The sequence below is a fragment of the Triticum aestivum genome, chromosome 1A, assembly GCF_018294505.1.
Source record: "Triticum aestivum cultivar Chinese Spring chromosome 1A, IWGSC CS RefSeq v2.1, whole genome shotgun sequence".
NCBI classification, from domain to species: domain Eukaryota; kingdom Viridiplantae; phylum Streptophyta; class Magnoliopsida; order Poales; family Poaceae; genus Triticum; species Triticum aestivum.
The window spans coordinates 214010925-214031798 of record NC_057794.1 but is presented as its reverse complement, the minus strand read 5'-3'; the positions used below and the strand labels follow the sequence as shown (position 1 = coordinate 214031798).

Here is a 20874-nt window from a genome sequence, read left to right as displayed (position 1 = left end):
ATTTTTCTTCTGCGGATGGCTCGTAAGTTGGGGAGTCCTTCTCTGTCACGACTCAGAGTATCGCGTGATCTGGAAATCGAGAACAATGCAACAATTACTGGACTCGGACTAGGACTGGTGGCGGAGATGAATCTGGTGGAACTCGGACTGGTGGCGGAGATGAATCTGGTGGAACACGGACAGGTGGTGGATATATGTTGCAGGTGAACTCGGATTGGCGTGATGGCGGCGGATATGTGGTGGCGTATATGGATTCGGATTGGCGGTGAATATGTGGTGGTGGTATATGGCAACAGCGATGATGATGATGCGGTGGTGATATATGGCAGCGGCGACGTGACAACCTGTGAACAGAACTCGAAACTCTAAAAGACTAGACGCTAAGACCAGCAACTGGATACGACGATGCAACCGCAAATTCAACAAAGCAAATGCAGAAAAGATTATGCAAGGCTCAGATTGGTTCGGATGGGATGAACTAACCCTAATTTTTTTTTGGCTTTTTCGTGGACTATAGGTATGAAGAACAGACTCGATCTAAACTATGAAAAACTGTAAAATCTCACCGAGCAACCTGGAAATCTGATACCACTTGATAGAGGCAAAGGTGTCCCGTCTTTCGATGAGATGATGGATATCGCTTTGGTGGAAGTCGACTTTGACGATCCGACTACGAACGTGCGAGCACGTCACGCCTTAGCAACCGCTAAACCAACTCCGAGAGGTTATTGACCACGCCGGAGCACGATCAACCTGACCACGAGGGTCTGTTTCCTGCGAGCAAACAAAGAACAAGCAAGAAACTAAGATTACAATCTGGATATTGCGAATATAAGATGAAAGCTTTATTGATCAAGGTGGGGTTCTGTGACGCCTTTGTCTGGTCGTTGAACACAAACGAAGTACGCGAAGTTGCAGCTATGGCGAACTTTTAATCTAAACAAAACCCAAAGTCTAAACGGTGCCCTAAGGGTTGTATATATGGAGGAAGAGAGGGGAATTTCGTGGCCCTTGGTGGAGGGGTCCGAAATCAACCCTATCTCTTGTTTCCCCACACATACGGACTCTAAAAATAGCCTATACTTATGTATTTCGAAATTACATGGGCCTGGCCCAATAAAAAGGTGACGCAGCACCTATAATAGCCTCGGGACGAAATTTATGAAGTGGCATCTTGTATATTTCGTCCATGGCTTCATGCACCCATTATGGTGGCTTCAAAGTCCTGAAATCATCACTTGTAACTCCGTTCTTGTTCCCCTTGCGCATGGCATCATCTCCATGCTTGTTCTTGCTCCAATGCTCATCCTTCTCCAAGCTAGGCCCTTCATTTGTAAGCAAAACAAATGTATCCAATTTAGGCAGCATCATATTCTCATGAACATTAGAATCATTACCAAGAAACGAAAGTACCTGATAATTTAATTGGCGTGCGCGAGCTCTAGTAATTGGTCCCGTATATGTAGCAGTAGGGGCTGTGGGTGTAACAATGGTATTGATGTCCTCATCACTATCCCAACCATGTTTGTCTTCTTCAAAAATCTCTCTATGGCCTTAAACAAGCTCCACGTGCATGGTTTCAACACTTCTCTTCCTTTATTCAAACCATAGGCTTTATTCCCTCTCTTTCTGACGCCTCTCTCTTTGTCTATCATCATAATTCTGACATTGCCTACTCACTTCTTTATGTCGACTATATCATTCTCACTGCGTCTTCTCAACCTTTTTTGGACCACATCATTACTCATCTACGTTCTGAGTTTTCTATGACAGATCTTGGTCTTCTTCATCATTTTTAGGCATTGCAGTGATTCATGATTCACCTGGTCTATTTCTTTCCCAACGTCAATACATCCTAGATCTTCTCAATCGTGCTGGTATGCTAGACTGTCAGCCTTCCCATACTCCTGTCAACACTAGTTTCAAACTTTCTCCCAATGGCGATCCTTTCTCTGATCCTACTCTTTATCGTAGTCTTGCCGGTGCTCTCCAGTATCTTACCATCACTCGTCCTAAAATATCATTTGCTGTCCAACAAGCTTGTCTCTATATGCATGATCCTTGAATTCCTCACTATAATCATATCAAACGCATGCTTCGGTATATAAAAGGTACTCTCGATCATGGTCTCCACATAAACAATTCATCCCCCACCTCTCTCATCGCGTATTCTGATGCAGACTGGGCTGGTTGTCCCGACACTCGACGATCTACATCCGGTTTCTGTGTTTTTCTTGGCGACAATTTGATTTCTTGGTCCCCGAAAAGGCAGGTAACCGTCTCGCGCTCGTCCACTTAAGCTGAATATCGTCCGGTTGCACATGCTGTGGCTGATACGATATGGCTTCGTCAGTTGCTCTGGGAGTTGCATCGACCACTTGCACATGCTACCATAGTTTATTGTGATAACATATCAGCTGTCTACATGTCTGGGGTCCTGTTCAACATCGCGGACTAAACATATTGAGATTGATATACACTTTGGTTGCGAGAAGGCGGCTCTTGGAGAAGTTCAGGTGCTGCATGTTCCTTCTACGGCTCAATTTGCTGATATATTTACCAAAGGACTGCCATCTACATTATTTTGTAATATTCGATCCAGTCTCCATGTTGTCGAGCCTCCCGTTGATACTGCGGGGGGATGTTAGACTATTACTTGGCTTTCAAGTTACCTAGTCCTAGTCGTATTGTAATAGGTCTAGTTGGCTTGTAATCTCTCATATATCCCGTTGTATGCGGCCAGCAATAAACAACAACAATAGTTTTATTCAATCTTACAGATCCATCCTCCAACCAGTGGGATCAGGAGTTAGTGTTCCAAACGTTTTGCCCTAAAGATGCTCGTACTATTCTTAGCATACCGATTTGTGATCAGTATGATGATTTCCTGGCATGGCACTTTGACAGCAAGGGCTTGTTCTCGGTGAGATCGGCTTACAAAGTCCGTGTGCAAATGCTCATGCGACAACAGGCGCACCAAGTGGGAGACTTTTGGCGCACTCTTTGAAGACTAGATGTCCGGCTCGTGTACACCACTTTTTATGGCGCTTTGCGCACAACAGTCACCCGCTCCTCCGCAATGTTCAACGAGTTGGGGTAGAACTTGATGCTCGTTGTGTGATCTGCCATAGACAACTGGAAGATGGCGGGCATCTGTTCCTTAGATGCAAGGAGGTGAAAAAGATTTGGAGGGCATGCGGTCTCGACAGTTACTGCTCCAATGTGAAACATTAAAAACCTTGCTGGAGGCTATCTTCAAGCTTCAGGAGGCCGTGAAGCTGCATGTAATCTGATGTTATGGACCTGGTGATCAGAGAGGAACAATGTGAACCAAAAAAACAAAGGCTATCCCCGAAAGCATTCCAGGCACGCATGGGCTGCCTGGCCCTTGAATGGTCTGAATCCCTAGGGGCAAAGGAGCAAAGAAGGCCCGCAACCACTCCATGATGGGTGGCTCCAACGACAGAGTTCGTCAAGCTAAATGTCGATGCGGCATTTAGGTTTGTCTCTGGCGAAGGGGGTTGGGGAGTGATTGGCCATGATGACACGGGAGAGGTGATCTTCGCTGCATCGGGGCGGCTCCTACACCAAACCAGTGCGCTCCAGGCTGAAACGGAGGCCCTCATCAAATTGATCCAGCTTGCGAAATCTTTCGGAGTGGGTCGCATAAATTTTGAAACAGATTGTCTGAATCTACAACAGGCTATATCATCCACTGCCCAGGACCGGGGACCTTTTGGTGTGCTCTTCCGTGAAGCAAAGTTCCTCCTTCGGCTAAATTTCATTGCTTATAAGATCATGTACTACCCCTGCACTCGAAACCTCCCAGCTCATATGCCGGCTGCGGCTGGAGCTAATGCCACACTTGGTAGCCAATAGGTGTGGCATGAAGATCTCCTCGATGATGTAACCCCTGCTGTGACCACCGATTCGGCTAGTCCCTCGTAATTCTAGAATGCAAGGTGTTCCTGCTCAAAAAAGAAAAGAAAAAAAGAGAAGATACATAAGTTTTATCGTATTCGTGAAAAAATTGGCACTCCTCCTGGTGTTGGTGTTTGGTGCTAGGGCCGACGGGGTATAGTGCCCATGCCCCACGCTCCGGGGAAAACCCTTGATCTAGTTTAGATCGGACGATGACAACGCTATTCGGTGTCGCATTCTTTTTTGGGGGCATCGTCTTGGAGGTGGATCTGGTCAGAGGGACCCGTGGCTTGTGAGGATGTGTGTGTTGTTTCCCTCTGTATAGTTTTTGGATTGGATTACCCTCGTAAACTGGACCAACCTTTCTATCTATTCGATGAACGGTTCTCCAGCTAACATTAAAAAAGAAGGAAAACACTAACACCCACACGTGTGGCATCTTGCACATCGCCCGCACGCCTTCTTTACCACTCATTTTGCCACATGTGAACAGATGACATCAGCAAGAATCTTTTTGGTTTTCGGTTTAAAAATATTTTATACCCTAATTAAAAAACCAAATTAAAAATTCATTTTCACCATTAAATCCGTCTCGACAAGATGTTCAAAACTAGACCCCATGTTGATATGTTTCGACGATTTTTTTTGCTCAAAAGTTGCCATGATGTTAACACTGTAGTTGTCATAGTGCTTAAACTTAAGTTGCCATGTGGCAATTTCAGTTTGTAGAGCATGGCAATTTTAGTATTTTGATGATGGCAACTCCAGTACTTTGACCATGAATTTTTTTTTGTATGAACCATGGCAATTTTAAGTGCATTTATCATGGCAATTTAGTTTATGGTTCATGGCAAGTCTAATGTCTTAATTCCTCGTTTTATAAATGCCAAAATTACTTTTAAATGTAGAAGAAAATAGCTGAAACATAACATGACAACTTCAGTGTAAACATCATGGTAACTCATGTGCAATAGACATGACAACTTTTAATCCAAAAAATATCATCAGAAGATATTGATATGACATCTAGTTTTGAAAATCTCGTCGCGAGGGATTTAATGGTAAAAAATAGATATTTAATCGGATTTTTCAATTAAAAGATAAAATATTTAAAAAATTAAAAATCCAAAAAGATTCTCACATGCATGTATGCGGTGACGTGGCGCAGTATGTATGTTATAGGATGTGTGGGCAGATTTCGCTCTCATTACACATGTAGGCGTTAAAGCATCTCCAGCCGAGCCCTCAACACGCTCTCCCCAGGCGATTTTTTTGCGCCGGCGCACAAAAATCAGCCCAGTCGCGTCTCCAGAAGCCCAATTTTCGCCGGCTCAGGCCAAATTCGACGCCGGCGGGCCCAGACCGAACCCGGCGCTCGGGGGCGCCGGGCGAAATGATTTTGGCACGAAAGAGCCGCGGGCCCGCCGAGTCAGCGACACTCGCCTCGTTGTCGTGTGAACGCCTCGGTTTCCCGCGGGGAATCAATGCCAAGACTGCTGCCGGTCAGCCTTCCATTGATTCCTCACGGGGCGGCTCTTCACGGGCGGTGCGCCGCCGCCCCCCGCCCGCGTACACACGCCTCCCCCGACGGCTATAAAAAGCGCCCCCCGCCATTGGCCACAGACGCCGTGCTCTCTCTCTCTCTCTCCCCCGACGAACCTCTGTGTCTCTCTCCGGCGCCGACGAACCTCTCCTTTCTCCCAGCCCCATTCACGACAATGTGTGAGCGGTTCCCTGGCGACGAAGCGGCGGTCAACGGCTTCGGCTGCCGCTCGCTGCAAACGTGGGAGGCGTACATGCTTTTCGAGGCCAACATTCCGGCGCCTCTAGACATGCGCGCTGGGCCGACAGGATGGAGGCTCAGCGCCGAGGCGTCCCCATCCCCCCCTGCCCGGCGAGGTCGACCGCGTTCGGTCGTCGCTGACCGAGGAGTAGCGCGCCTTCCCGCAGTACGCCGCCGACAACCACGAGGCGTGGGCGGCGTATTTCCAGCGCCATCAGGGGCAACGCCTCACCTCCACCAACGAGGCACCGGTGGTGGCGGGCGGCCAGTGGAACAGCGAGGGGCGACGCCTGTGGTGGTCCGTCCCCGGTCGGACGCTCGACGAGGTTCTCGCGCACGTCGAGGGCGGCAACAACCCGCCGCTCGCATACCCTCGGGGACCGGCCACCGCTCTGGTGCCCCGCCGCGGCGCCGGGCAATGGATGCCAAGGAGGTTTGCCTCCGGTTCGTCGTCCTCGTTCCGTTCCTCCTCCCACTCCTCTTCCCACTCCTCCGGCTCTCCAGCGGTGTTCGGCGTCAAGGCCGAGCCCGTAGCGGAGACCCCGCTCGGCCGGCATCGTCATCAACGAAGGCAGCGGCCGCACCTCGTCTTTGGCTCCTCCTCGACTCGTCAAGCCGAAGACGGAGCCAGGGCTCCCCGCTGTGAAGACAGAGCCCGGCTCGCCAGCGGCGTCAAGGAGGAGGCGCTCGACGACGAAGCGGCCCTCAAATGGGCGCACGACGACTGGGTGCAAACGGAGAGGGAGCGCCAGTGCGCCGCCCTCGCGCGGCTTGAAACTCGTCGCCGTGGCCGGGACGAGGGAGGCATCGTCGTCTTCGACGATGACGATGACGCGCCGCCACCTCCTGTCCGTCATGGAGACGCCGGACAGGGGTCCAGTAGGGGCGGCCGCGCCATCAAGAAGGAGAAGGCCGCCGCCGACGAGGACGGCGGCGACTTCGCCGCGCTGATTGAGTTCTTCGCCCCATAGATTAGTTTTTTTAAATAATTTATGTAAAACGCCGAACATGTTTAATATGAATATCAAGTTTGCCGAACTTTAACCGAACTTTGTCAAACTTCACCGAATTCAGCTTTAAAAAAAATAAAAAGATGCGTCCGGGACGACCCTGGGGCGAGCGGCTGGGAACCCGCTCGCCCCGCGCCGATTTAAGCGCCGTCTCGTTCTCAGATGGCGCATAAAATCGCCGTCTAAGGAGCCAACGGCTGAAGATGCTCTTAGCGTTGTCAAAAAAAATCCCCACCGACAGATCCACCGGGAGGAAAGAGGAGTCCAGCCCCGATCTCCACGCCGCGCTCGGCTCCGCTGTTCCCGCTGCCGCCACCGTCCGGCCCACGCCCCACGCGGGAGGCCACCAGCTGGCGCAAACTACCACGTACGCTTCCCGTGCCCACTCGAGCGATAACGCCGTCCGCTCTACCATGCTCCTCCTACCAGCCGACGGCTATAGGGCCGACGGCGTCGTTGGGATCCTCCCTCCGCACCGCACGTACGCCTGGATGGTCCGCCTGAATTTCTACTCCACTCTGTAGACACGAGCAGGTGGGGCCCGCTCACGGAATCAGTTTCCTGTAGAGAGAAAATGTTTAACAAACCCTCTGGCAGGGACGGGGCCCCTCCGAGGCGCATTGGCGCCAAACGCCGACGAAATTTTTCGGTTTTCCCTCCCTATCGTTTTCTCCGTTCGTACAAATGCTTTTCCCCCTTTCCTTTCTCTCTCCTCTCCTTTCACCCATCCATTCCACACGTCCATCCACCAGGATTCAGGAGAGAGAGAGAGAGAGAGAGAGAGAGAGAGAGAGAGAGATTCTGCTGGTTCTCGCTGCCCGGCGGTTCGGCGGCTGTGATTCGGTTGCTCGCGTCTATTGCAGAAAGAGAGTTGAATCCAGCAAAGCCTATGGGAGCTGGCTCCTGAGCCGCGGCGGCAGGCGGGTGTATCTGGTAAAGACCAATTCTTTTTACTTCTTCCTTTCCATGCGTCTTCTTGCTTCTATACTACTGATTCGGGTCGAATTTTCTCGGCGACCTCGTCCTGTCTTCCTACACGAACCCAATCGAATCGAATCGGGATAGGACCGGGGCTTCTAGGTTTACCGTACCAAGGGATGAATCTGGCTGCCCATACATGTGTGCTTGCGTCCATCCTTACTACTGTAGTTTGTATTATCACTTACTACTGTTCAATGGAGATCTTCAATAGGAGTACTCTCTTGTGACTGATTACCCATAGATGTTAGAAAGGGGACATTGCAGAGCGCTAGCCCTTCTTAACCCCTCCTCTGCGATTACCCATAGACACTACTCTCTTGTGACTGATTACCCATATATGCTATGCTAGTACAATGAATTGATACCCACTACTACTACGGTTCCTTTGTGCATTGCTCTCTCAGGTTGTTGCTAAGGGGACTGTTAATGTAGTCAATCATGACCCATACCTCTCTGAATGTCGTTAATCATGACCCATATCTGTTTTAATGTGGTTAATCACGACTCGTAATAATGGCCTCTCCAGCTAGTCGGCTTTCAGCGACCATGCCACTATTTGTTTACTAGTACAAAATTAGACAACCTAATATTAGCACATTAACAACACAATAATTATAGCACCCTCCTATGGCCCTGTCGCATGTGCTAACCTCCCCTTTATATGTTCAGTTTTATACTAGTGCGGTAGTGCCATTCATGGCATCCTTTAGATAAACAAAGGAAGCCGTCTTTGTTTTCTTGCAACATATACTAATGCTAATTCTACATATGCCACTGCCTACTTTCTGTAATTGAAAAATGCCTTTGCAAAAAAAAGAAAACTTACGGACAAAGCCACTGCAAAAAGGGCTAATTCGATATATGCCACTGCCATAATGGCATTTATCAAAGTACCCAAGTGTTGACCATGGAAATGTTTTTGTAAGTTTTTTTTGCAGTCATATTTTTGGATACGCGAAATTGGCAGTGGTATGCATAGAATAAACCCATAATAAAATAGTTACATCCATTGATTAAGATAGTTGATCAATAGTGTCCAGTTCTGTCTTAAAATAGTAAATTTGATATCAAGGTTTGGGCGGAGACGTGGGGAACACAACACGGGTGCAAATTAGCATGACATCACCAGGCAGGTTATGCATTGGGAAAAGAGTACAATTACTGGGTCTAGACCCTATCGCGAGGGGCCTGATCAAACTGCCAGTTCATGTTCAACCAAATCCCAAGACAAATCCAACAGGCAGGGAGGTGTGCACACTTACTGACTGAAACAGAAAATCCTCACTCTAAACGGTAAACACCTAAACCAAACATGGGAACGTCACATGAACGAAATTAAAAGTTCACAACAACTTAGACCCTTTACAGTAGGAAAAATAGCATCGAAAGTTTGGTTTTTGAAATGAGGATTCTGGGTGTGGCTGTACTTCCGTTTGTATACGTTACTCTTTCTATACCTGCCAAATCTTACGGACAGAGCATAGGACAAGTCTTTCTACACCTGCCAAATCTTACCGACAGAGCATAGGACAAGCCTTTCTATACCTGCCAGCTGTGCATTGTGTAGCTGCTGTTAGCCTACCCACTGTTTTTATCTCGCTTTCCTTTCCTAATGATTGTTTGACCGGTGTAGACACATGTCGGCTGCTTGTGGTGCACACACGTACCTACCATGCCACAAAGTCATTTTCATTACCGTTTAATGCACTCTAGAACCTGAAGTTACATTTGTATCACTATGTATTGCAATTTTGTTCAGTTATCCTGATCTTAGGCTGCATAAACTAATTATCAGCTTCTTCAATGGAGAACAGAGAACTGTTATACTTGCTTAGTTACCAAATAACAAATGAATACATTTGAATAGTTGGTATGAGCTTATTTGGTGGCAATGTGCTCACCTTCCCATTATTTTCCCATATAACTATCTCATTGTCCTGCTTCTGACCCAATCTAGGAGACGCGGAGGCCGCCGCTTGTTGTTTGTCTAGCATAGGATATTATGTTGCAGTTTCCTTTCTTACATCCTAGCTCTACCTGACGTTAGAGTATTTTTTGTACCAACTGGCAAGATAGCAAAGCTTTTGATGTTCATAATGAGTTTAGTTCTCCTGTTATATTATCTTTGTTGTTGCTGTACTCCTTTCTTAATTTGTGCTCCCTCTTATTGAAGCTGGGAGATGAAACTGGAAGATAAGCAAGGTTTTGCATTATCTGCCGTTCCAAATTTTCTTGCTAGTAGTAGACATCATGGGGTCTGGATCAGTGACTCTGAAGCAAAAGAAACGAGTGAAACATACAAAGAACAAGTACTTGAAGCCTGGTGCCCTGGCTCAGATTCGTTATAGTAGGAGCACAAGCAGGGATATAGGGAAGAAACGGATTCTGTTAAATGTGGAGAAGGATGATGAGCTGGAGATATCACCACATGCCGAGGTTGTGTTTGAAAGCAGTACACCAATTATGTCTCCAGCAAGACTCAGTTTTGAGACATTTAGTGGCATCAAGGGACAGTTGTTGCCAACAACTCCAAAGACTCCTCAAGCAACTGAATGCGATGGGCATTCAAGGCTTGAGTCACTTCCACTTGATCTGCTGGTATAGAATCGAAACTACTTCTTGTTAACTCCAATGTGCATTGTATTTGTATCACATCTGACTACCATTGTTTTATTGAAAAGATCAAGATCGTCTGTTACTTGCACCATGACCAGCTGAAGGCTGTTTTCCACGTTTCATCAAGGATCCGGAAGGCAGTAAGTATCATCTTTTGTACATAGTTTATTAGTCCAGTTACTAAGTGTTTTTCCTTTTGCACTTTCAATACCCTTGTCAAACTTAGTTCTCACTAGAATCATGAACCAAATGATGTTTTGGTAACAGTAGGTGAGACCTATGAGCATACATAACACGCTACATTTCTTATTTTATTTTTACGTTGGTGTATGGTATCCATGTAACCTGCATAGTAACTACCTACCATGGTATCTGACATGGCAGAAAGTCTGCTTTTCCATTGCTTAATTAGTTAATTACATAGGATTCCAAATCTTTCTGTAGCGTGCCTAGTCATTTCTATACTTGTTAATTGGTCCAGTGTTTTGGATGTTTGTTATCCCCTCAGTCTGGTGCTCATGTTGGTCATGTGAACTAGGTGGAACTGGCAAGGCAGTACCATTTCAACTACACCACTCCAGATCGCAGCAGGCAGGAACTGCTCCAAAACAAGACCCCTCTCCGGAGTGAGCATTGGCCTTTCACGAGGTTAGTCATATCTATCATGATTACCCTCAAAAACATTTAATTTGCTTGAATGAAGCTCTAATCTGTTTGAAAACCACTTAATTTTCAGCAGAATAGATGGCAAAGATGTGAGGGTGGCCACCCCTCGAACCCCAAAGGCTCCAAAACACGGCCCTCGGCCATCACATTTCAAGCTGCTCGATGTGAAGCCGATCACAGCCGTTCTTTTCCCAGATTCATTGCCTTCAAAAAAGCGCCGTCTGCGGCGTCTGATGCCGCCAGGATTGCCAAGGCCTGTACCCAAGGCCGCAGCTTCTCCCAGAGTTTTGCTATACGAGGAAGAGCTTTGCGAAGCGGTGGCGCAGAATAAGCTCCTATGAAGCCCCAAACGAAGTGGTCTGGTTGCGATGGATTGACATCGCTTCTCATGCCTCATCTCATAATGTATATACAGTGTTTATCATTCATGTCATGTCTTTGGGTATGCTTTGTTTCTTCTTTTTGCCTGGTGGCACCTGTGTGTCATCTTGGATAATCATGGTCAGATTAGGCAGTTTTAGGTTAGTCATTAGCCTGTCATACTCTCCTGCTCATAAGGACCAAAGTCTGCTTTATTCCCTGGTTTGTATATACTATAGTAGCGGTTGAATATCTTGGAAGGATAATAGTGTTTTGGCTTCAAAATTGGTGTCTGCTTATCAGGATTCTGGAGACACTGCAAATTCGTACTTGTCCATTTTTTTAGAAAAGGAGGATGGCCTCTGCATATAGGAGATGCATGCGGCCATTTTATTAATTATTCTCAAGGACCTTACAAAGTAGTACTGTCTGAATCCGCCATCTTGGCAACATCTGCCGTTACACCAATCCATATGATGAAGGGGTGCAAGCTGGGTCAAATACTCAGACCTCTCGCCTAAGCCTAACATCTAAAGTCGGAGGCTCCGACCGAGCCACATACCGGGTCCGGGTCACAAACCGGTTCGACGCACTCACATGTGTCGTCGCCGTCATCTTCCACTGGTCCATCTTCAGAGCAGATTGATGTGTCAACCTTGGCAGGTACCTCCGCCACCGACGCCACTATGACGCCAAACGACGACCTCCACCTACGCGAGTCCATCTCCAAGCAACGGACATAGATCCATGCTGGGACAGGGCCGCACCACCGCCGTCGCCCACCACCCACAAGCGCCACCTACCCCCAAGGTTCCCAAAGCGGTGCCTTCAAGAAGGGAACGACGCCGTGAGCGCCGTCGCCGCCCAACAAAGTTAGGGCTTTCGTTCGGGAGATCTAGAGGAAGGAGAAGTGGGGGGATCAGTCCATACCGACGCCTCCAAGGAGGGGAACGGCGCCCTCAGGCGTCGCCGTCGACGTGGCCGGCCATGGCCGACTAGGGATTTCGCCCGAACTAGATCCCCGTGTAACGCCCTGGACACACCCGCCGGTGGTCGTTACTCCTGGCGGGATCTATACTGGCCCCACAGATCAATACTAGTCTTTTCTGCGCACTTTGTCCTCACTCATGCGCACCCGGGAGCAACTTCCCGGTCGGTCACCCATCCTAACACTACTCCAAGCTGAGCACGCTTAACTTTGGAGTTCTGTCCGAATGGGCTCCCGGAAAAGAAGGAATTCCTTATTGATATGAGTAGTTTATCATCCCTAATAAGCCAGGCTATCACATATACCCCCACTCAGAGGAACCGACGTCCTCGTCGGGCCACAGGAACGTTCCCTCTTGGCACATACGTCTGTGCATCCAGTCCGGTACATGTGCCATGCCGGGTGCCACGACGGGTCACAAACGTCATGAACAACATGACCGCGCACCTGTCCGCAACCATCCATGTAACCGCGAGGGTCGGCTCTGATACCAAACTTGTAACGCCCCGGACACACCCGCCGGTGGTCGTTACTCCTGGCGGGATCTATACTGGCCCCACATATCAATACTAGTCTTTTCTGCGCACTTTGTCCTCACTCATGCGCATCCCGGGAGCAACTTCCCGGTCGGTCACCCATCCTAACACTACTCCAAGCTGAGCACGCTTAACTTTGGAGTTCTGTTCGAATGGGCTCCCGGAAAAGAAGGAATTCCTTATTGATATGAGTAGTCTATCATCCCTAATAAGCCAGGCTATCACACCCCGCCACCAGCAGCGCCTCCTGTACAGAACCGGCGACCCTAGGAAGCGCGGTCCGACGAGGATGACCTGCACGCCAAACAGGGGAGGAGGGGAGGCACCAGATCGCGTGCACCGGCCATCGCAGAAACCACCGCTGACCGCCAATGACCACCGGATCCCGCCGCCCGCGTGGCCGGGACGCCAGATCCACCACCCGCACGGCTGCTAGCCGGCCGTGCCTTGCCAATGGAGCCGCCGCTCCAGATCCGGAGTTCCCCACGCAGAGGCAGGGCAACCGAGGCCCCGCCGCCACCATCCTTGGCGCCCCGGGCTTGTCCGGCGGCTGCCTCAGGCGGCGGCGAGGAAGGGAAGAGGAGGAGGGGCGGCTAGGGAGGAGGAGGGAGGGGTGTCTAGGGGTGGGAGGGAGGAGGAGGAGGGGCGGCTATCAAAAATTCGTACTTGTCCATACATACATGGATATAGAGATTGTAAAGTTTGATGACGCTGAATCTACCACAGGCCGTAGCGGTTGATGATCTGCGCCATGAGGAGGTTGTAGCCCGTCTCGGTGAGATGGTAGGTGTCCCAGAAGAGGAACTTGGTCGGGTCGCTGCAGGCGTGCGCCGTGTACCTGTTGCAGGTGAGCGTCACCTCGAACAGCCCGGTGCCGCAGCAGCCGCGGTCGGACACCTGGAAGCCGTAGGCGGCCGGGCGCTGGATCATGTCCAGCAGCGGCGTGTAGAGGTCGATGTACTTGAGCACCGACCCCGGGAGCAGCGCCGTGCCGTTGAGCCGCCGGAGCTCCTTCTCCAGCGCCGCGTTGTACAGCACGGCCGCCTGGTTGTACAGGGACACGCACCCCCTCTCCTCGCCGCCGGCGTTGGTCCGCTGCGACGGCACGCACCCGATGGGCGGGGCGCCGGCGATGCTCACCCGCCGCGCGCCCAGCCCGTGCAGCTTCTGGATGAAGGCCGAGGCGCACTGCACGATGAACTGGATGTAGGACTCGAGGTCGTAGTCTCGCCGGAGCGGCGTCGTGAAGTAGGTGTTGGCCAGGTCGTCGGTGCCTGTCACCACCAGGTACAGGCTCGTCGAGACGATGTCGGCGGCTCGCTGCGCGCTGGCGATGCGGCTGAGCTTACCCTTGTACTCCTTGAACAGCTCCAGCTGGTCGTCCATGCTCAGAACCGACTGATGAAATGCCATGGCAATGTAAATCAGCAAGGCAACTAATGGGCTTTCAAGTCGAGTGTTCGATCTTGGAAGTGCGAGCAGCGCTCACCACGATCTTGGCCGTGAGGGGATCGAAGCCGCAGCCACCGGAGGCGAAGCTGACGCCGGTGAGGAGGTCCGAGTCGCTGAGCTCCGTGCCGAGGTACGCTGGCACGTACTGCTTCAGGCCCATCCGGGTGGCTGGATCAAATGCAAACCATCAGTTTCTGTGCCATGCATACATGAACCGAGTAGCTAGAGAGAGTCGTCAATGGAGTGCCTGCCATGCATATACCCATACCGAGGATGTCGCCGACGATCTTGCCGTTGCTGAACCTGCCGGTGGCGTTGTGGGCGGGGAAGTCCTGGCCGTAGGGAGCGAAGTCGCATCGCACCGCCGTGGTGAGGCCGTTGTTGTTGCCCGGGTCCACGATGGAGTCCCCGAACAGGATCAGCGCCGGCGGCCGCGTCTGGCTCGAGCCCGGCTGGGAAGCGGCAGTGCAGCAGGAGGGACGCGCAAGCATCAATGCCACGACTGCTGTGGCGATGAGAATGAGGCGGCGCGTTGCTCCTCCGGCTCCGGGCGTGCATTCGCTGGCCATGGCCATGCCTGCTCCGGTGTTGGTGCTGATCTCTGATCAGCTCACTCACACCACACGCCTACCGCTGCTCTGTCCGATCGATGCTTCTCTTGTAGCCAGAGCGCATTGTAGTTATAGATAGAGAGACATTCAATCTCATCTTAACTTGTGTAATTCCCTCCCCATTTCTTGCAAGATTGAGACTCCAAATTCACAAGTTTTGGCCACCTCGGTTAATGCAATTTTGTTGTTTCGTCAAGCGAGGTGACACACGTCCGTGTGAGCATTGTCTTCGTTCTTTTAGCGGAATCTTGGAATGGAAATTTTCGTGCCTACCCCAACCGTTCGCCACCTTCTAGAGATGGGCTGGGTTGTCTGAGCCGAGCGGATGGGGCAGGTTGGGCTTTCAAAGTTTTGACCGGCCCGATCCACAACCCTGACAGGACGATGAGGCGGACCACGGCGTTGCTGCTGCGCCACGTCGGCGGCGGGATCCCGCAGGCGCTCGCCGACATGCTCGTCTGCCCCCTGTCCAAGAAGCCTCTCAGGTAGCCAAGCCAGGCAATATCTGGGCCCTCCTACTTCCACACTACTCCCTTTGATTGATCTCGTCTCTTTCCTTTGCCCACCAGGTACTGCGAGGCCAGCGGCTCTCTGGTCAGCGACGCCGTCGGCATGTCCTTCCCGGTGAGTTCCGGTGTCCCCTCCCGCTCCTCTATGTGCCGCGCTTGTTGAATGCTTGGGCCTGCAACCCTCTGGTGGTTTTAGCCGGTATATTGCATGCTTGCGGCTTACCTGTTTGCTGTATTGCCTCGGCGAAAATGGAAACACATTCATCATGTGCAAAACGAAAAGGGGGCCGATTTCCTAGCATCGCTACTTAATGGCACCATGAAATCCGCAGTGGAGACTCAATTCAGGAAGTAGCTAGTGATAACTAGTCTTCACACAGCATGTCTTTGTGATTATCGAGAATTTGACTGTTTGATGAAGTTTTTGAGCATGAGAGAGGATCATGTTACTAGAAAGTACTACTGGTGTTAGCATGCTGGGATCAGCGCGTGTGCAGTGGCGTGTGGGACAGACTCACATACTAGAGAGAGAAGGTGAGAGGAGAAAATGATTAAAGTGCACACATAATGGCTAACAACCAACTGATTTGATGTTCTAAAACGGGGATATTTTACGTCAACTTTGAACTTTTAGGATAAACATGTTCCTATGGAATTTCAGGATCTCAATTTATTGCTTCCTGTAGCATTTCATCAATTTCTTGTGGCATCTCTGGCATGCTTACACCACTCATTGTGAACAGCATCGCTGGCATTTCCACTCATCATTTCTGCTTAGCAGTTAGCCCTGATTTCATCCTGACATTAACTGCAGATAGTAGATGGAATTCCTTGTCTCCTTCCGAAAGACGGCAAGTTGCTCGAGGACCACCAGAGGGAATCAGGACATGAAACCAGCCCTAGGGATTCCTCTGATTGAATCCACGTTGTTGTACAAGCCGGCAACATCGTTCTGTATTTAAAAAGTAATCGAGATGGAAGCAAGAGTATGTGCTGTCCTCAAACTGTTTCTTGTCGCCGTAAATCATTCTCACGTTGATTTGTACTGACTATTTTGCACAATGGAAATAAAATTATTACATGGTATTGCTCTTAGCCGTAATTTATTTCGGCTTCATGTTTCTCTTTGCTGCTGTACCTGTAGAGTGAACCTTGCGTACTACTCCCTTCGTCACATAATATAAGAGTGTTTTTGACACTACAATAGTGTAAAAAACGGAGAATAGTGTTTTGGCTCTCGGCCTCCATGGAAGCCGTTCTTTTTTAATTCAAAATTTTGGTTTAAAAGAAATCTGAAAAAAATTGTACAAGTAAACAAGGATATGAGGCGTATGTGTGTAAAGTTTCAGGATGAAATGCGTTGAAATGCGACCTGTACAAAAAAGACAAATTCATGGTCTTGAAGGATGAATTGTATCATGTATTAAAAAGCCTTAGATTTGTCTTTTTTGCACCGCCCTCATTTCAAAGTATTTCGTTCTGAAAATTTACACACTTGTGCACTATGCCTTCATCTATCTCTGTATTTGTTTTCAGAATTTTTTAAAATAAAATATGAATTTTCATGAATTTTGAATTTTGCATTTGAAGGCCTCCATGGAGCTCGGCCTCCAAAAGCAATTTCCGGTAAAAATGCTCTTATATTATGGGACGGAGGGAGTAAATCAGAAAAACCCTAGAATCCGGATGTCAATGTTAGACGATGCTTTGGTCTACTGTTGGACTTGGTGTTACCGGTCAGAGCTGGTCGTACGCTTCACCCACCCACCGCCCTTGCATGGCGCATGCAAGGCTGTTAGCCACACTCTATCTTCCCATCGATCTAGGATCGATTGTTAGGCCCTCTTTGATTTGCAGGATTTTCAAAACACGGGAATAGGGAAAATACATGATTTGAGTGGCATGTCCACTTGAATCCTATAGGATTAGCATAGAGTGTTTGATGCTACAGGAAAAACAAAGGAATTGAAAAAAGAGGTTGGAGTGGATGCTAGATTTCCAATGAAATGGTAGTACACTTGATTCCATAGGAAAAAATCCTATAGGATTCAATCCTATGAATCAAACGACAAACATAGGAAAAAATCCTAAGGATTCTGACCCTCCAAAAGTCCCACGGAATTCCTTTGAATCAAAGGAGCCCTTATTCTGTTTACGTGCGTGTGTATCTCTCTTCCTCTCTCTCATGTACTCTATTATACATTACCCTACTGTGGGTGAATACGAGTGTGCGATGCATTGTAACCCCTAGTTTATCTTCTATCATGGTATCAAATTAGGTCCTTCCACTGCTTCCGCCATGGCCGCCGCCGCCGCCGCCGCCGCTGCGGTGAGCTCTACCCCATCTTCGCCAACAACACTTCAAGCAACGCCTCCGTTGCCTTCACCGCCACCGTCTGCCGGCTCATGGATCTGTGGCATCGCCGGCTCGGCCACCCCGGCACCAATACTTTTTCTAATAAAGGGTTTCCTTCATGTAATACAAACTTTGCTTGTGGACCACTTTGTCATGCCTGCCAATTAGGCAAGCATGTTCATTTGCCTTTTTATCCATCATGTAGCTCTACTAGTGCTGCTTTTGAAATAATGCATTGTGATCTCTGGACAGCTCCCATCTCCAGTGTTTCTGGCAACAAATACTATCTTATCATCATCGACGATTACACTAAATACCGGTGGACGTTTCCTCTTGTTCTTAAGTCCGATGTGCATGCTATTTTTCGCTCGTTTCATGCCCTTGTTCGCACCCATTTTCATCACACTATCGCCACATTTCAATGCGACAATGGCTGAGAGTTCGATAACGCTAGTAATCGCGACTTCTTCCTTCCTTTTGGTACGACCATGCGTTTCTCGTGTCCCTACACGTCTTCGCAAAATGGCACTGCCGAGCGTGCTATTCGCTCCACTAACGATGTTGTCCGGACCCTTCTAATTCAAGCCAACATGCCGCCTAAGTACTGGGCTGACGCCCTCTCTACTGCCACCCATCTTCTCAATCTTCGGCCAACCAAAACCCTTCTCCGATCTACTCCTCACGAGGCTCTTTTTTCTCAACCTCCTACATATGATCACCTAAGGGTTTTTGGATGTCTTTGTTTTCCCAACATGTCCGCCACTGCTGCCCACAAGTTGGCACCGCGGTTGACGGCGTGTCTCTTTCTTGGATATCCTACGGATCACAAAGGCTACCGCTGTCTTGATCTCTCTACACACCGGGTTGATATCTCTAGGCACGTTGTTTTCGACGAGACCATTTTCCCGTTCGCTAGTCACCCTCCTGCGAAACCCTCCGTTGATGATCTTTTTCTCAATCTACCAAGCGGCCCAAGTTTCCCAGCTAGTCCCCTCCAACCATTTCTTCCTGGCCCGGTAGCAAAACCAGATCGTCCCGCTTCGTCCACTCAAGCGGCCATCCCGTCCTCCCACATCTCCTCTACGGACATTGTCACACCAGCCACTACATCCAGCCCTTGCTCCCAGCCTAGTTCATCTAGCGAACCCAACCCGACGTCTACCGCACCCAGCCCAGCCTCGGCGAGTCCTATAGGAACGACCACCTCGTAAGCTCCCGCGCTGGCTAGCGCTAGTCCTTCCTATCCTACCACGCCTCCACGATGAAGGAAATATGCCCTAGAGGCAATAATAAAGTTATTATTTATTTCCTTATATCATGATAAATGTTTATTATTCATGCTAGAATTGTATTAACCGGAAACATGATACATGTGTGAATACATAGACAAAACAGAGTGTCACTAGTATGCCTCTACTTGACTAGCTCGTTGAATCAAAGATGGTTATGTTTCCTAACCATAGACAAAGGGTTGTCATTTGATTAACGGGATCACATCATTAGGAGAATGATGTGATTGACCCGACCCATTCTGTTAGCTTAGCACTTGATCGTTTAGTTTGTTGCTATTGCTTTCTTCATGACTTATACATGTTCCTGTGACTATGAGATTATGCAACTCCCGTTTACCGGAGGAACACTTTGTGTGCTACCAAACATCATAACATAACTGGGTGATTATAAAGGTGCTCTACAGGTGTCTCCAAAGGTACTTGTTGGGTTGGCGTATTTCAAGATTAGGATTTGTCACTCCGATTGTCGGAGAGGTATCTCCGGGCCCACTCGGTAATACACATCACTTAAGCCTTGCAGGCATTGTAACTAATGAGTTAGTTGCGGGATGATGTATTACGGAACGAGTAAAGAGACTTGCTGGTAATGAGATTGAACTAGGTATTGAGATACCGACGATCGAATCTCGGGCAAGTAACATACCGATGACAAAGGGAACAACATATGTTGTTACGCGGTTTGACCGATAAAGATCTTCGTAGAATATGTAGGAGCCAATATGAGCATCCATGTTCCGCTATTGGTTATTGACCAGAGACGTGTCTCGGTCATGTCTACATAGTTCTCGAACCCGTAGGGTCCGCACGCTTAAAGTTCGATGACGGTTATATTATGAGTTTATGTGTTTTGATGTACCGAAGGTAGTTCGGAGTCACGGATGTGATCACAGACATGACAAGGAGTGTCGAAATGGTCGAGACATGAAAATTGATATATTGGACGACTATATTCGGACACCAGAATGGTTCCGGGGGTTATCGGATATATACCGGAGTACCGGGGGGTTACCGGAACCCCTCGGGGGTTATTGGGCCTCATGGGCCCAAAGTGGTGGAAGAGGAGAGGCAGCAGGAGGTGGCGCGCGGCCCCCCTTGCCCCAATCCGAATTGGGAAAGGGAAGGGGGCGGCGGCCCCCTTCTCCTTCCTTCTGTCCACCTCCTCCTTCCCCCCTCTCCTAGTTGGAATAGGAAAGGGGGGCAAAACCTACTTGGAGTAGGATTGCCCCCCCTTGGGCGCGCCTCCTTCTCTTGGCCGGCCCCCTCCTCCTCCCCCCTTTATATACAGAGGAGGGGGGCACCCCATAGACATGATAATTGATCTCTTAGATCTTTTAGCCGTGTGCGGTGCCCCCTCCACCATAATCCACCTCAGTCATATCGTAGCGGTTCTTAGGCGAAGCCCTGCGTCGGTAGAACATCATCATCGTCACCATGCCGTCGTGCTAACGGAACTCTCCCTCAAAGCTCGGCTGGATCGGAGTTGGAGGGACGTCATCGAGTTGAACGTGTGCAGAACTCGGAGGTGTCATGCGTTCGGTGCTTGATCGGTCGGATCATGAAGACGTATGACTACATCAATCGCGTTGTGCTAACGCTTCCGCTTTCGGTCTACGAGGGTACGTGTACAACACTCTCCCCTCTCGTTGATATGCATCACCATGATCCTGTGTGTGCGTAGGATTTTTTTGAAATTACTACGTTCCCCAACAGTGGCATCCGAGCCAGGTTTTATGCGTTGATGTTATATGCACGAGTAGAACACAAGTGAGTTGTGGGCGATACAAGTCATACTG

At 49.3% G+C, this 20874-nt stretch overlaps 3 protein-coding genes across 4 annotated transcripts; 2 read left to right on the top strand and 1 right to left on the bottom strand.

Moving 5' to 3' along the window:
- Positions 1 to 7397: 7397 nt before the first annotated feature.
- On the top strand, positions 7398 to 11622 carry LOC123043464 (F-box protein At4g35930). 2 transcript variants are annotated; one of them, XM_044465928.1, is made up of 5 exons: positions 7398 to 7647; positions 9869 to 10293; positions 10377 to 10451; positions 10850 to 10959; positions 11051 to 11622. In XM_044465928.1, the coding sequence occupies exons 2-5, from the start codon at positions 9946 to 9948 to the stop codon at positions 11316 to 11318; spliced, it is 801 nt and encodes a 266-aa protein (XP_044321863.1). In that variant the 5' UTR covers positions 7398 to 7647; positions 9869 to 9945; the 3' UTR covers positions 11319 to 11622. The 2 variants fall into 2 exon arrangements, with proteins under 2 accessions (XP_044321863.1, XP_044321858.1); XM_044465923.1 differs by having other exon boundaries at positions 11048 to 11622.
- A 1889-nt stretch (positions 11623 to 13511) lies between these two features.
- On the bottom strand, positions 13512 to 15060 carry LOC123043457 (GDSL esterase/lipase EXL3). The gene is made up of 3 exons (XM_044465913.1): positions 14582 to 15060; positions 14351 to 14481; positions 13512 to 14259 (listed from the first exon to the last, which is right to left on the bottom strand). Exons 1-3 carry the CDS (start codon positions 14886 to 14888, stop codon positions 13579 to 13581), a joined length of 1119 nt encoding a protein of 372 aa, XP_044321848.1. The 5' UTR covers positions 14889 to 15060; the 3' UTR covers positions 13512 to 13578.
- Positions 15061 to 15226: 166 nt separating this feature from the next.
- LOC123111952 (UPF0434 protein CCNA_00107) lies at positions 15227 to 16528 on the top strand. Its single transcript, XM_044532861.1, has 3 exons — positions 15227 to 15409; positions 15494 to 15548; positions 16248 to 16528. Exons 1-3 carry the CDS (start codon positions 15309 to 15311, stop codon positions 16350 to 16352), a joined length of 261 nt encoding a protein of 86 aa, XP_044388796.1. The 5' UTR covers positions 15227 to 15308; the 3' UTR covers positions 16353 to 16528.
- The last annotated feature ends 4346 nt before the right edge of the window (positions 16529 to 20874 follow it).